At 45.5% G+C, this 13,209-nt stretch overlaps 1 protein-coding gene across 1 annotated transcript in view; it reads left to right on the top strand.

The window, feature by feature from the left end:
• Positions 1 to 1,230: 1,230 nt before the first annotated feature.
• Positions 1,231 to 13,209, top strand: part of CMTM4 (CKLF like MARVEL transmembrane domain containing 4) — a 37,379-nt gene continuing 25,400 nt past the window's right edge. Inside the window, exon 1 of the mRNA XM_040329213.1 lies at positions 1,231 to 1,806. Within this exon, the coding sequence (XP_040185147.1) occupies positions 1,639 to 1,806 (168 nt within the window). The 5' untranslated portion in view covers positions 1,231 to 1,638. The remainder of the gene's footprint in view (positions 1,807 to 13,209) is intronic.

Genomic DNA, 13,209 nt, shown 5'->3' with positions numbered 1-13,209 from the left:
GGAGTGTGTTTACCCCCCCCCCCCCAGCATCCACCACCATAAGGCCTGGTCCACACCATTGCGTTTTTTGGTGCTTTTTGTAGAAACTTACTACAGTCCATTTAACATGGTTTCTTGTGGGACACGTATACATCTCTGCCTTTTTTTAGCCACTGCATTTTTTTTAAATGGTCAGGGACTTGTTTCAACTCAAAACTGTGCTTTTTTGTTGGTTCAATAGACTTCAATGGAGACACTGTAAAAAATAATGTAGTGCATTTTTTCAGCGAATTATTATCATTATTATTATTATTATTATTATTATTATTATTATTATTAATATTATTATGTTTAATTAATTTTTTACCACAATTGTGCTGCCATTTGTGTTTTTTTTTAAATATATATATATATATATATATATATATATATATATATATATATATAATATATTTTTTTAAATCTGTCCCAACAACAAATTGAGCTGTTTTTTTTCCCTTTCTTATTAGGTGATTATTAATTATTGCACTTACTTTAACCCTTTTATGACCACCAATGTAAGGCTTGGTTCACACCTACGCAGGTTGCGTTTGATCAGTTTCTGCAGTGCATTTTTGCACATGCATTTGAGCAGTTTTTCTTTTTGCCAAACGCATGTGCAAAATTGCACTGCAGAAACTGATCAAACGCAACCTGCGTAGGTGTGAACCAAGCCTTACATTGGTGGTCATAAAAGGGTTAAAGTAAGTGCAATAATTATTAATCACCTAATAAGAAAAAAATAGAATAAAAGACAGTGAAGCCAGGTAATAGGGGGCATGAGTGAAAAAAATGGCCTTTTCTTCTGGATCCTAGTGCTGTCTATGTACTGTATAACCCTAAACACTCTTTAAAATAGTAACCTTTGTTTATCTATTTATAAACTCTGGATTCAATTTGGATACATTGTTTCAGATTTTTTTTATGGACACATTGCTCCCTCTAGTGGCGCTTTTTGTCCCTACATTCTATTTTTAATCATAATATTTTTCCTATTTTTTTTATTTATAATACAATTGTATTTTTCTTATTTTTTCATGTTATTATTGTGCTACTTCTTTTTTTTTTTTTTTTTTTTTTTTTTTTTATATATAATTTTCAGTAATTTTTGCATCAAATGTGTAAAGTTGCCTCCAGTTCCCTGTGCCCCCCTCCCCTCCCTGGGCACTTCTTAGTCTTGGGAAGGAGGTTGGCCTCTGGGAAGTGTTGCCTAGCAACCCCAGCATGACCCCACTACCCGGAAGGATCTCATTCCACGAGGCCTGCACACAGTACTGCTCTCTCCCGTCTACTTCCCATACTGGATCTGTGCACAGCCTGGAGGACACCTATCAGCAGCCCACACTGACTGCCCCCTGCTGGCCACAGGAAGCTGCCCCTTCCCATCACTCTTCTGGGATTACAGATCGTCTGTCACAGAACTGTCAGTGTTGTCACACTGATCGCAGTGTCTGTCCTCCAGGCTGTGCCATTCTTTTCTCCTGAGAGGGATTACACCAGACACATGTGACTTGCCTTCTTCTCCTAGCCAGTGCCATGCACTGTGGGGACTGTGGCCCCCTGCTCTGATCTGTGTCCTCTCCTCTGGGTCCCTCAGGTGTCATAGTTTAGGCTGAAGACATGGATGGCTTTGAAGGAGAAGCTTCCACCGCCTCCATGGTGTCAGGGGCCAGCAGTCCTTACCAGCCCACCACGGAGCCCGTCAGGATGAACCAGGGCTGGCGGGGTCTCCAGTGTGACATGGAATACATCCGCTCTCTCTGTGGGGTCCTGAAATGCAGCCAAGTGGTGAGTGACGGGGGTCTGGGGGGGATGTAATGGGGTCTGAGGGGGTTGGGAGGGGATGATGGGGATCTCAGGATGGTGAGTGATTGGGATCTGGGGGTGATTATTGATTTGAGGGGTCAGTGATGGGGATCTGGGGGGAGAGGGTCAGTGATGGGGATCTGAGGGGAGAGGGACAGTGATGGGGATCTGAGGGGATGGGGATCTGAGGGGAGAGGGTCAGTGATGGGGATCTGAGGGGAGAGGGTCAGTGATGGGGATCTGGGGGGAGGGGGTCAGTGATGGGGGAGAGGGTCAGTGACAGGGATCTGAGGGGAGAGGGTCAGTGATGGGGATCTGGGGGAGAGAGGGTCAGTGACGGGGATCTGTGGGGTGAAGAGGGTCAGTGACGGGGATCTGTGGGGTGAAGAGGGTCAGTGACGGGGATCTGTGGGGTGAAGAGGGTCAGTGACGGTGATCTGTCGGGAGAAGAGGGTCAGTGACGGGGATCTGTGGGGAAGAAGAGGGTCAGTGACGGGGATCTGGGGGGAGGAGGGGGTCAGTGACGGGGATCTGGGGGAGGAGAGGGTCAGTGACGGGGATCTGTGGGGAGAAGAGGGTCAGTAATGGGGATATGGGGGAGGGGGTCAGTGACGAGGATCTGGGGGAGGAGAGGGTCAGTGACAGGGATCTGGGGGGAGAAGAGGGTCAGTGACGGGGATCTGGGGGGAGAAGAGGGTCAGTAATGGGGATATGGGGGAGGGGGTCAGTGACGAGGATCTGGGGGGAGAAGAGGGTCAGTGACGGGAATCTGTGGGGAGAAGAGGGTCAGTAATGGGGATCTGGGGGGAGGGGGTCAGTGACAGGCATCTGGGGGGAGGGGGTCAGTGATGGGGGGTGATGGGGATGCCTGCACAGCGCAGAGGATCTGCATTCCATATTGTGCTTGAAATATATTGTCAGATTGATATTTTTTTTTATTTTTTGCATTATATTTGCTTTTTGAAGGGTCAGACCACCCGAAATGTAACTTTCAAGTATTGTTGGATGTTTGTGGAATCCTATTGGACTTTGATAACTATCAAGGACGTCGGCTTTGAGATCGCTATTGCCAGAGGTCTTTATTTGCTCACCTTGAATGTGGAGTACAAGGCAATCTGTGCCAAGGCAGATACAGTGGCTGCCGCTGCAGACTTTTCGTCCTGAAATTGCTATTTGCCTGGCTGTCATATCCATCTATTATTTAATTGAACCCTTTACTGTCACTGCTGTAAGGTTTACGGTGGTACCTGGGGGGGGGGGGGGGGGTTATGTTATGCTCCACAAACCAACTTCTTTTTTTTTATTAAATTGGTTGTAAACCTCAGACAAGAAATCTGAGCAAAGCATATCCCTCTATAGTGTGTACTTGTCTCCAATTAAGAGCACCAAGTGTCATTTCTGTCTGACGCTTCCTTCCACTGCTATCAGCATTAGTCACTTCTGACAAATTTTCCTGACACCAAGAGAAAAATGGTGACAGGGAAGGGACCTCCAGCTGATTTGACAGCCTTGGCTCTGTTCCTGTATGCTGCGTAAATGGGGTGTGTCCATTCCTTCCAATCGGCTCTCAGAGCTCTCCTCACTAAGCTCTGCATGGTGTATTTTCAGCTCTCTGCCCTGTGTTTTTTTTATTTTTTTTTATGAAATCTCAGACAAGCTTATAAATTTTGAACGCATGAGGAGAAAAGAATACTGCAGATAAACAGATAGAACTTATGTAGGGGGATTTGTTTAAATCTGTTAAGGTCATACATAATGTAGTATTATTATTATTATTATTATTATTATTATTATTATTATTATAATAATAATATATATATTTTTTTCATTTATTAATTTTTTGGGTTGAACTAGATGGACTTGTTTTTTTTTTTTTTCAACGGACTAACTGTGTTTTTATTTTTGGTGTGGCTGTTCATGCCTCCACCCACCCACACAACCACACCATCCATTCATGGGTCTACTCGCCCGGATCTGTGAGTGAAAGACTATAAGGCTGGGTACACATGGGCTGAATTTCGGCTAGTTCAACAGAAACTGGCTGACATTTGGTCAGTGTGTACAGCTGTCTTTCCGACAAAATCCGGTCGAAGAAACATGCTGGAAAACCAGCACCCGATCAACTCTGATCAGTGTGTTCTGGTGCACGTGCTGTATGCTTGTACTAGGTCAGTTGTAGTTTCTACCACCTCTGGTGGACCTCTTTTTGGTGAGATTTCCTGAGAAGCGTTCATAGCACCGCCCATCTGTCCCACCCACTGTAGTCTGTATCCACCCACCTGTCCCACCCGCTGTAGTCTGTATCCACCCACCTGTCCCACCCGCTGTGGTCTGTATCCACCTACCTGTCCCACCCGCTGTAGTCTGTATCCGCCCACCTGTCCCACCCGCTGTGGTCTGTATCTGTCCACTTGTCCCACCCGCTGTGGTCTGTATCTGTCCACTTGTCCCACCCGCTGTGGTCTGTATCTGTCCACTTGTCCCACCCGCTGTGGTCTTTATCCGCCCACTTGTCCCACCCGCTGTGGTCTTTATCCGCCCACTTGTCCCACCCGCTGTGGTCTTTATCCGCCCACTTGTCCCACCCGCTGTGGTCTTTATCCGCCCACTTGTCCCACCCGCTGTGGTCTTTATCCGCCCACTTGTCCCACCCGCTGTGGTCTTTATCCGCCCACTTGTCCCACCCGCTGTGGTCTTTATCCGCCCACTTGTCCCACCCGCTGTGGTCTTTATCCGCCCACTTGTCCCACCCGCTGTGGTCTTTATCCGCCCACTTGTCCCACCCGCTGTGGTCTTTATCCGCCCACTTGTCCCACCCGCTGTGGTCTTTATCCGCCCACTTGTCCCACCCGCTGTGGTCTTTATCCGCCCACTTGTCCCACCCGCTGTGGTCTTTATCCGCCCACTTGTCCCACCCGCTGTGGTCTTTATCCGCCCACTTGTCCCACCCGCTGTGGTCTTTATCCGCCCACTTGTCCCACCCGCTGTGGTCTTTATCCGCCCACTTGTCCCACCCCCTGTGGTCTTTATCCGCCCACTTGTTCCACCCACTGTGGTCTTTATCCGCCCACTTGTCTCACCCACTGTGGTCTTTATCCGCCCACTTGTCTCACCCACTGTGGTCTTTATCCGCCCACTTGTTCCACCCACTGTGGTCTTTATCCGCCCACTTGTCTCACCCACTGTGGTCTTTATCCGCCCACTTGTCTCACCCACTGTGGTCTTTATCCGCCCACTTGTCTCACCCACTGTGGTCTTTATCCGCCCACTTGTCTCACCCACTGTGGTTGGTATCTGCCCACTTGTCCCACCCACTGTGGTCGGTATCTGCCCACTTGTCCCACCCACTGTGGTCGGTATCTGCCCACTTGTCCCACCCACTGTGGTCGGTATCTGCCCACTTGTCCCACCCACTGTGGTCGGTATCTGCCCACTTGTCCCACCCACTGTGGTCGGTATCTGCCCACTTGTCCCACCCACTGTGGTCGGTATCTGCCCACTTGTCCCACCCACTGTGGTCGGTATCTGCCCACTTGTCTCACCCACTGTGGTCTGTATCCGCCCACCCACTGTGGTCTGTATCCACCCACCCACTGTGGTCTGTATCCGCCCACCCACTGTAGTCTGTATCCTCCCACCCACTGTGGTCTGTATCCTCCCACCCACTGTGGTCTGTATCCGCCCACCCACTGTAGTCTGTATCACTGTCCGCCCACTTGTCTCACCCACTGTGGTCTGTATTTGCCCACCCACTGTGGTCTGTATCCGCCCACCCACTGTGGTCTGTATCCGCCCACCCACTGTGGTCTGTATCCGCCCACCCACTGTGGTCTGTATCCTCCCACCCACTGTGGTCGGTATCCGCCCACCCACTGTAGTCTGTATCACTGTCCGCCCACCTCTCCCACCCACTGTGATTTGTTTTACTTTTCTTGATGCATTCATCTAGGGAGATTGGATTGTTCCAGTACTAGGATCTCATGGCCCAGGTTCTCTATGGTTCTGGAAAGCCAACAGGATATTCCTTCCACCCACATCCAGGCGTAATTGAAATAATCACTTTCTACAGCAAAAAGTATTTTCCTTTATTCTCTATTATGTTGGGTGTTGCTGCTGGTGAGGCTGATGTGTTTGTAGTGTGATAAGCCCACGTCTTTCTGTAAGGTCATTCCTACCAGAAAGTGAACATTCCTGGTCATGTCTAATAAGGAAAAGGCCGTTTTTATAATCCTGTTGTTCCCTGGATGCAAAGAATCTGAAGAAAATAACTTGAGCTTATATAGAGAGGAAATTCCTTCATGAGCCCAGAGTCCCTTTCCAGCCCCCGTGGTTTCCAACAATCACCTTGGGGGCCCCATGTGGCCCTTTGCTACCCAGGATTTTACTGGTTTTAGCCCTTCAATAGCTGCTTAGTATCCGTTGTGTCTGAGGTGGCGGCTGTAACATCCATTTCAAATGATAAAGCTAGACAGAGAGAAATGTTTTATTAGCTTTAGCCTAGGTTCACATTGGAGCGATTTGGCATGCGGTTTGCCGGCAATGGCGCTGTCCAAATCTGTGCGGCACCGCATTGATTCTCAATGGTACTTCTGTACTAATTTTGGCGACTCTGGGGTGCGATTACCATTGACATCTGTGCAGCAATCCGCACAGATGTCTCTGAAATAGCGACTGACATGCGGTAACAAACTCGCACAATTTCATACCCGCTGTCAGTGTGAACCCGGCCTAATGTGCTCATTTTGTTTCACATGTAATCTGCAGTCTTTTAAACTCATTGTGTAATTCAATACCTGGCGATCCTGCCATCAGGGTACAAGTTATAGTGGCACCAAGGCCCGCCATACATGGAGCTAATTTCTTTCCTGTAACCAGGTGAATGTCTCCGCACAATACAGGTGTGTGTGTGTGTGAGGTGAATGTCTATCCACAATACAGGTGTGTGTCTGGTGAATGTCTCCGCACAATACAGGTGTGTGTGAGGTGGTAGTCTATCCACAATACAGGTGTGTGTCAGGTGAATGTCCTGCACAATACAGGTGTGTGTGTGAGGTGAATGTCCACAATACAGGTGTGTGAGGTGAATGTCTCTGCACAATACAGGTGTGTGTGTGTGAGGTGAATGTCTCTGCACAATACAGGTGTGTGTGTTGGGTGAATGTCTCTGCACAATACAGGTGTGTGAGGTGAATGTCTCCACACAATACAGGTGTGTGTGAGGTGAATGTCTCTGCACAATACAGGTGTGTGTGTGAGGTGAATGTCTCTGCACAATACAGGTGTGTGTGTGTGTGAGGTGAATGTCTCTGCACAATACAGGTATGTGTGAGGTGAATGTCTCCGCACAATACAGGTGTGTGTGAGGTGAATGTCTCCACACAATACAGGTGTGTGTGAGGTGAATGTCTCCACACAATACAGGTGAGTGTGAGGTGAATGTCTCTGCACAATACAGGTGTGTGTGTCAGGTGAATTTCTCCGCACAGGACAGGTGTGTGCCGGTATTCATGCCAAGAGCCAAACATTCACCCTGCCAAAAGCCTGTAGCATTGGAATACATTAGGATAATGAAGCATCTAGTGTGTTCTCTGGTAGCTGGCGCACTGCTGGCATCAAACATCAGATTCATTTTTCATAGAAATCTATGAGCCAAAATGTCTGAGGTAATGCCACCGACTCGGCGTCCATGACTGGTGACAGGAAGCCACTGCTGCAGTCCTGATATAAGGACACATCAGCCTCAGATGTCTCCAGCAGCTGGAGGAGGAAACCGTTCCAGGAATAAATGGTCTTGTGGTGAGCGAAGGGAAGAGCGGCTGAGACTGAGGAATGTGCTGCTGGATCCATCTGAGCAAATTCACCATCCCCTTCTCCTCTGTGGAGAAATAATAATAATAAAAAAAACTCCACTATAAAATGGGCCTGTCATCTGATTTTTGTTGTTTTTATTTATATATATATATAGTGAGGAAAATAAGTATTTGAACACCCTGCTATTTTGCAAGTTCTCCCACTTGGAAATCATGGAGGGGTCTGAAATTGTTATCGTAGGTGCATATAAGAAAGAGGGGGTGTAGTGGCGCTTGCAGTAAATAAATAAAAAAATATGACAAGAAACGCACAGCAACGTGTGATAATGTCCAAAAAAATGTGTTCCACTCCAAATTCCTCTTTATAATCCTCTCGCATCAATGACTTAAGATGTGAAGGAGGGGATGTGTGAAGATAATGAGATCCAAACAATATTTATGACTCAATGTCTAGAGTTCATACACAATCATATAAGATGAAGCAAAATGTGGATAATTGCATTTGTATGAGTGAATCCATGTAACCACAAATAAACGTAGTAAAAGGGTGAACCCAAATGACAGTACGTGCACTATAATACTATAATAATAGGCAAAAAAAAAATGCACAGCAATGTGTGATAATGTCCAAAAAAATGTGTTCCACTCCAAATTCCTCTATAAACTCCTCTCACATCAATGACTATGATGTGAAGGAGGGATTGGGTGAAGATAATGAGATCCAAACAATATTTATGACTCAAAGTCTTGAGTTCATACACAATCATATATGATGAAGCAAAATGTGGATAATTGCATCTGTAAGAGTGAATCCATGCAACCACAAATAAACGTAGTAAAATGGTGAACCCAAATGACAGTACGTGCACTATAAAGTCTGTGCCTAAAAATATATAAATATATAGGGCCATATTCTTAAACAAGTTACGTAGGCGTATCAACAGATACGCCTACGTAAGTCCCTTTCCTATGTTTAAGTGTATTCTCAAAATGAGATACACTTAAACATGCCTAAGATACACCAGCCTGCGCCGTTGTATCTTAGGCTGCAATATTTACGCTGACCGCTAGGTGGCGGTCAGCGTAGAATATGCAAATGACTACTCACGCCGATTCTCGAACGTACGCTTGCCCGCCGTAGTGTTTTAACGTCGTTTCCGTAAGCGATACGCGGCGTAAAGATAAAGATGCCCCCTAGGTGGCGTACTCAATGTTAAGTATGGCCGTCGATCCCGCGTCGAAATTTCAAAATTGAACGTCGTTTACGTAAGTCGTCCGTGAATGGCGCTGGACGCCATTTACGTTACAGTCAAAACAAATGACGTCCGTGAGACGTCATTTAGCGCGATGCAAGTCGGGTAATTTACCCGACGGAGCATGCGCATTACAATCGGCGCGGGAGCGCGCCTAATTTAAATGATCCACGCCCCCTGCCTGGATCATTTGAATTAGGATGGCTTACACGGGTGGACTTTACGCGATGCCGCCGCAAGTTCACAGGTAAGTGGTTTGGGAATCCGGCACTTGCCACTTAAACTTGCGGCGGCGTAACGTAAAGTACATACGTTCCGCCGCCTGAAATGTATCAGAATATGGCCCATAATAAATAAATAATGTTCCAGTTAGGTGCACTAATTAAATGTGCCAAATAAATAAATAATGTTCCAATAATCAAAGTGTCCCGAAAAAATTCCCATGCAAAAAACAGGATAATTGTATCACAGTGAACGTGGAATAAATAATAAAGTGCTTGATGCAAAAATTCCCAAAAAGTGCAATAGTGCTAGGTTAGAGGATGATGCTGCAATCCAATGCACGATCCATTCCGTGTAGTAGTGCAGAATCAGAAGGTAAATACTAGCCTCTCACCTCATGAAAGGCTAATTAGAGCCTTTAGGTAATATGAAGGTCAGCAGGGGATAGCTCTGGATCCAGGGCAGCCCAGGTAATTTTCATCACATAAGGTCCCAGGTAATTTTCATCACATAAGGTCCCAGCCGCTCTCAATAAAGCATAAGGCAAAACTCCATAGTGTAGTAGGTAGGAATAACATTTAATAACACATAGTATCACTTACAGTTAAAATCTTTGAACACCAGCAGCAACAGCAAACGGTTCACAGACAAACGAAATGACAGACAGCTAATCACCGCTCTCGGCCGCGAGCAGAAATAACGTCACCGACGGCACTTCTCCAAACACCTGACGCGTTGCGTGGCTGAACTACGCCACCTACGATTAAGTGGCGTAGTTCAGCCACGCAACGCGTCAGGTGTTTGGAGAAGTGCCGTCGGTGACGTTATTTCTGCTCGCGGCCGAGAGCGGTGATTAGCTGTCTGTCATTTCGTTTGTCTGTGAACCGTTTGCTGTTGCTGCTGGTGTTCAAAGATTTTAACTGTAAGTGATACTATGTGTTATTAAATGTTATTCCTACCTACTACACTATGGAGTTTTGCCTTATGCTTTATTGAGAGCGGCTGGGACCTTATGTGATGAAAATTACCTGGGACCTTATGTGATGAAAATTACCTGGGCTGCCCTGGATCCAGAGCTATCCCCTGCTGACCTTCATATTACCTAAAGGCTCTAATTAGCCTTTCATGAGGTGAGAGGCTAGTATTTACCTTCTGATTCTGCACTACTACACGGAATGGATTGTGCATTGGATTGCAGCATCATCCTCTAACCTAGCACTATTGCACTTTTTGGGAATTTTTGCATCAAGCACTTTATTATTTATTCCACGTTCACCGTGATACAATTATCCTGTTTTTTGCATGGGAATTTTTTCGGGACACTTTGATTATTGGAACATTATTTATTTATTTGGCACATTTAATTAGTGCACCTAACTGGAACATTATTTATTTATTATATATTTATATATTTTTAGGCACAGACTTTATAGTGCACGTACTGTCATTTGGGTTCACCCTTTTACTACGTTTATTTGTGGTTACATGGATTCACTCTTACAGATGCAATTATCCACATTTTGCTTCATCTTATATGATTGTGTATGAACTCTAGACATTGAGTCATAAATATTGTTTGGATCTCATTATCTTCACACATCCCCTCCTTCACATCTTAAGTCATTGATGCGAGAGGATTATAAAGAGGAATTTGGAGTGGAACACATTTTTTTGGACATTATCACACGTTGCTGTGCGTTTCTTGTCATATTTTTTTATTTATTTACTGCAAGCGCCACTACACCCCCTCTTTCTTATATGCTGATTGGTGCGTGAGCACTTTCATGTAGTGGCTGCTGCATATATTTGTTTATTTTACACTTTGTTTATTAGTTAGGTTACCCTAGGTTAGTTGTGGTTTCGCGCATTGGTTCCCCCCCTTTTATATATCGTAGGTGCATGTCCACTGTGAGAGACATAATCAAAAAAAAAATCCAGAAATCACAATGTATGATTTTTTTAACTATTTATTTGTATGATACAGCTGCAAATAAGTATTTGAACACCTGAGAAAATCAATGTTAATATCTGGTACAGTAGCCTTTGTTTGCAATTACAGCGGTCAAACGTTTCTTGTAGTTTTTCACCAGGTTTGCACACACTGGAGGAGGGATTTTGGCCCACTCCTCCACACAGATCTTCTCTAGATCAGTCAGGTTTCTGGGCTGTCGCTGAGAAACACGGAGTTTGAGCTCCCTCCAAAGATTCTCTATTGGGTTTAGGTCTGGAGACTGGCTAGGCCACGCCAGAACCTTGATATGCTTCTTACAGAGCCACTCCTTGGTTATCCTGGCTGTGTGCTTCGGGTCATTGTCATGTTGGAAGACCCAGCCTCGACCCATCTTCAAAACTCTAACTGAGGGAAGGAGGTTGTTGCCCAAAATCTCGCAATACATGGCCCCGGTCATCCTCTCCTTAATACAGTGCAGTCGCCCTGTCCCATGTGCAGAAAAACACCCCCAAAGCATGATGCTACCACCCCCATGCTTCACAGTAGGGATGGTGTTCTTGGGATGGTACTCATCATTCTTCTTCCTCCAAACACGGTTAGTGGAATTATGACCAAAAAGTTCTATTTTGGTCTCATCTGACCACATGACTTTCTCCCATGACTCCTCTGGATCATCCAAATGGTCATTGGCAAACTTAAGACGGGCCTTGACATGTGCTGGTTTAAGCAGGGGAACCTTCCGTGCCATGCATGATTTCAAACCATGACGTCTTGGTGTATTACCAACAGTAACCTTGGAAACGGTGGTCCCAGCTCTTTTCAGGTCATTGACCAGCTCCTCCCGTGTAGTCCTGGGCTAATTTCTCACCTTTCTTAGGATCATTGAGACCCCACGAGGTGAGATTTTGCATGGAGCCCCAGTCCGAGGGAGATTGACAGTCATGTTTAGCTTCTTCCATTTTCTAATGATTGCTCCAACAGTGGACCTTTTTTCACCAAGCTGCTTGGCAATTTCCCCGTAGCCCTTTCCAGCCTTGTGGAGGTGTACAATTTTGTCTCTAGTGTCTTTGGACAGCTCTTTGGTCTTGGCCATGTTAGTAGTTGGATTCTTACTGATTGTATGGGGTGGACAGGTGTCTTTATGCAGCTAATGACCTCAAACAGGTGCATCTAATTTAGGATAATAAATGGAGTGGAGGTGGACATTTTAAAGGCAGACTAACAGGTCTTTGAGGGTCAGAATTCTAGCTGATAGACAGGTGTTCAAATACTTATTTGCAGCTGTATCATACAAATAAATAGTTAAAAAATCATAAATTGTGATTTCTGGAATTTTTTTTTTTGATTTATGTCTCTCACAGTGGACATGCACCTACGATGACAATTTCAGACCCCTCCATGATTTCCAAGTGGGAGAACTTGCAAAATAGCAGGGTGTTCAAATCCTTATTTTCCTCACTGTATGTATATATATATATATGTGTGTGTGTGTGTGTGTGTGTGTGTGTGTGTGTGTGTGTGTGTGTGTGTGTAAATGTAACACTTCCAGGTATTTACTACCTCTCAGAGAGATCTCGGTACTGCATTTCTCTCCAGAAGGACAGCACCTTTTTTGTCCAGGCATTATCCATGGTCGGCATCTATGTCTGACACAGATCAGCCCCCTGCTGCTGCAGCCTCTTGATACAAAGTTACAGTCTGATCGCTGGGGCAGAATAGACTGAGAAAATGCCTTCTGCAGAAAACAGATCAGCATTATCTTAGCCTGGGCAAAGTCACCAGACTTGAGTTCCACAACTCCTTTTTTAGGGCTCATGGAGGCGGCATATATTATGGCCCTACAATGAAATGTGGATGTATTTTGGTACCCGACAGCCACGAGTGTTGCCTACTAATCCTGATTTTTTTTTTTTTTTTTTTTCCCCGAAGCGCAGAATTTAACATGCTCTCATCATTAAAAGTATTTATAGTGAGAAAGCAGCCAGCATGTCAGACATGTACATGTTGCTGAGAGATGAGAACGATCGGCGGCTCCCCTCCTCTGTGTACTTTGGAGTCAGAAAAATCTTAAACCATTTCTTGCTGCAGAGAAACCATTCCATCTCATAAACACAAACCTCCTTCATTTCCACACTGAGGACACATTTTA

The sequence above is a fragment of the Rana temporaria genome, chromosome 11 (assembly GCF_905171775.1).
Source record: "Rana temporaria chromosome 11, aRanTem1.1, whole genome shotgun sequence".
NCBI classification, from domain to species: Eukaryota; Metazoa; Chordata; class Amphibia; order Anura; family Ranidae; genus Rana; species Rana temporaria.
The sequence above is the reverse complement of the archived record's forward strand: the minus strand, read 5'-3'. Positions and strand labels throughout refer to the sequence as shown.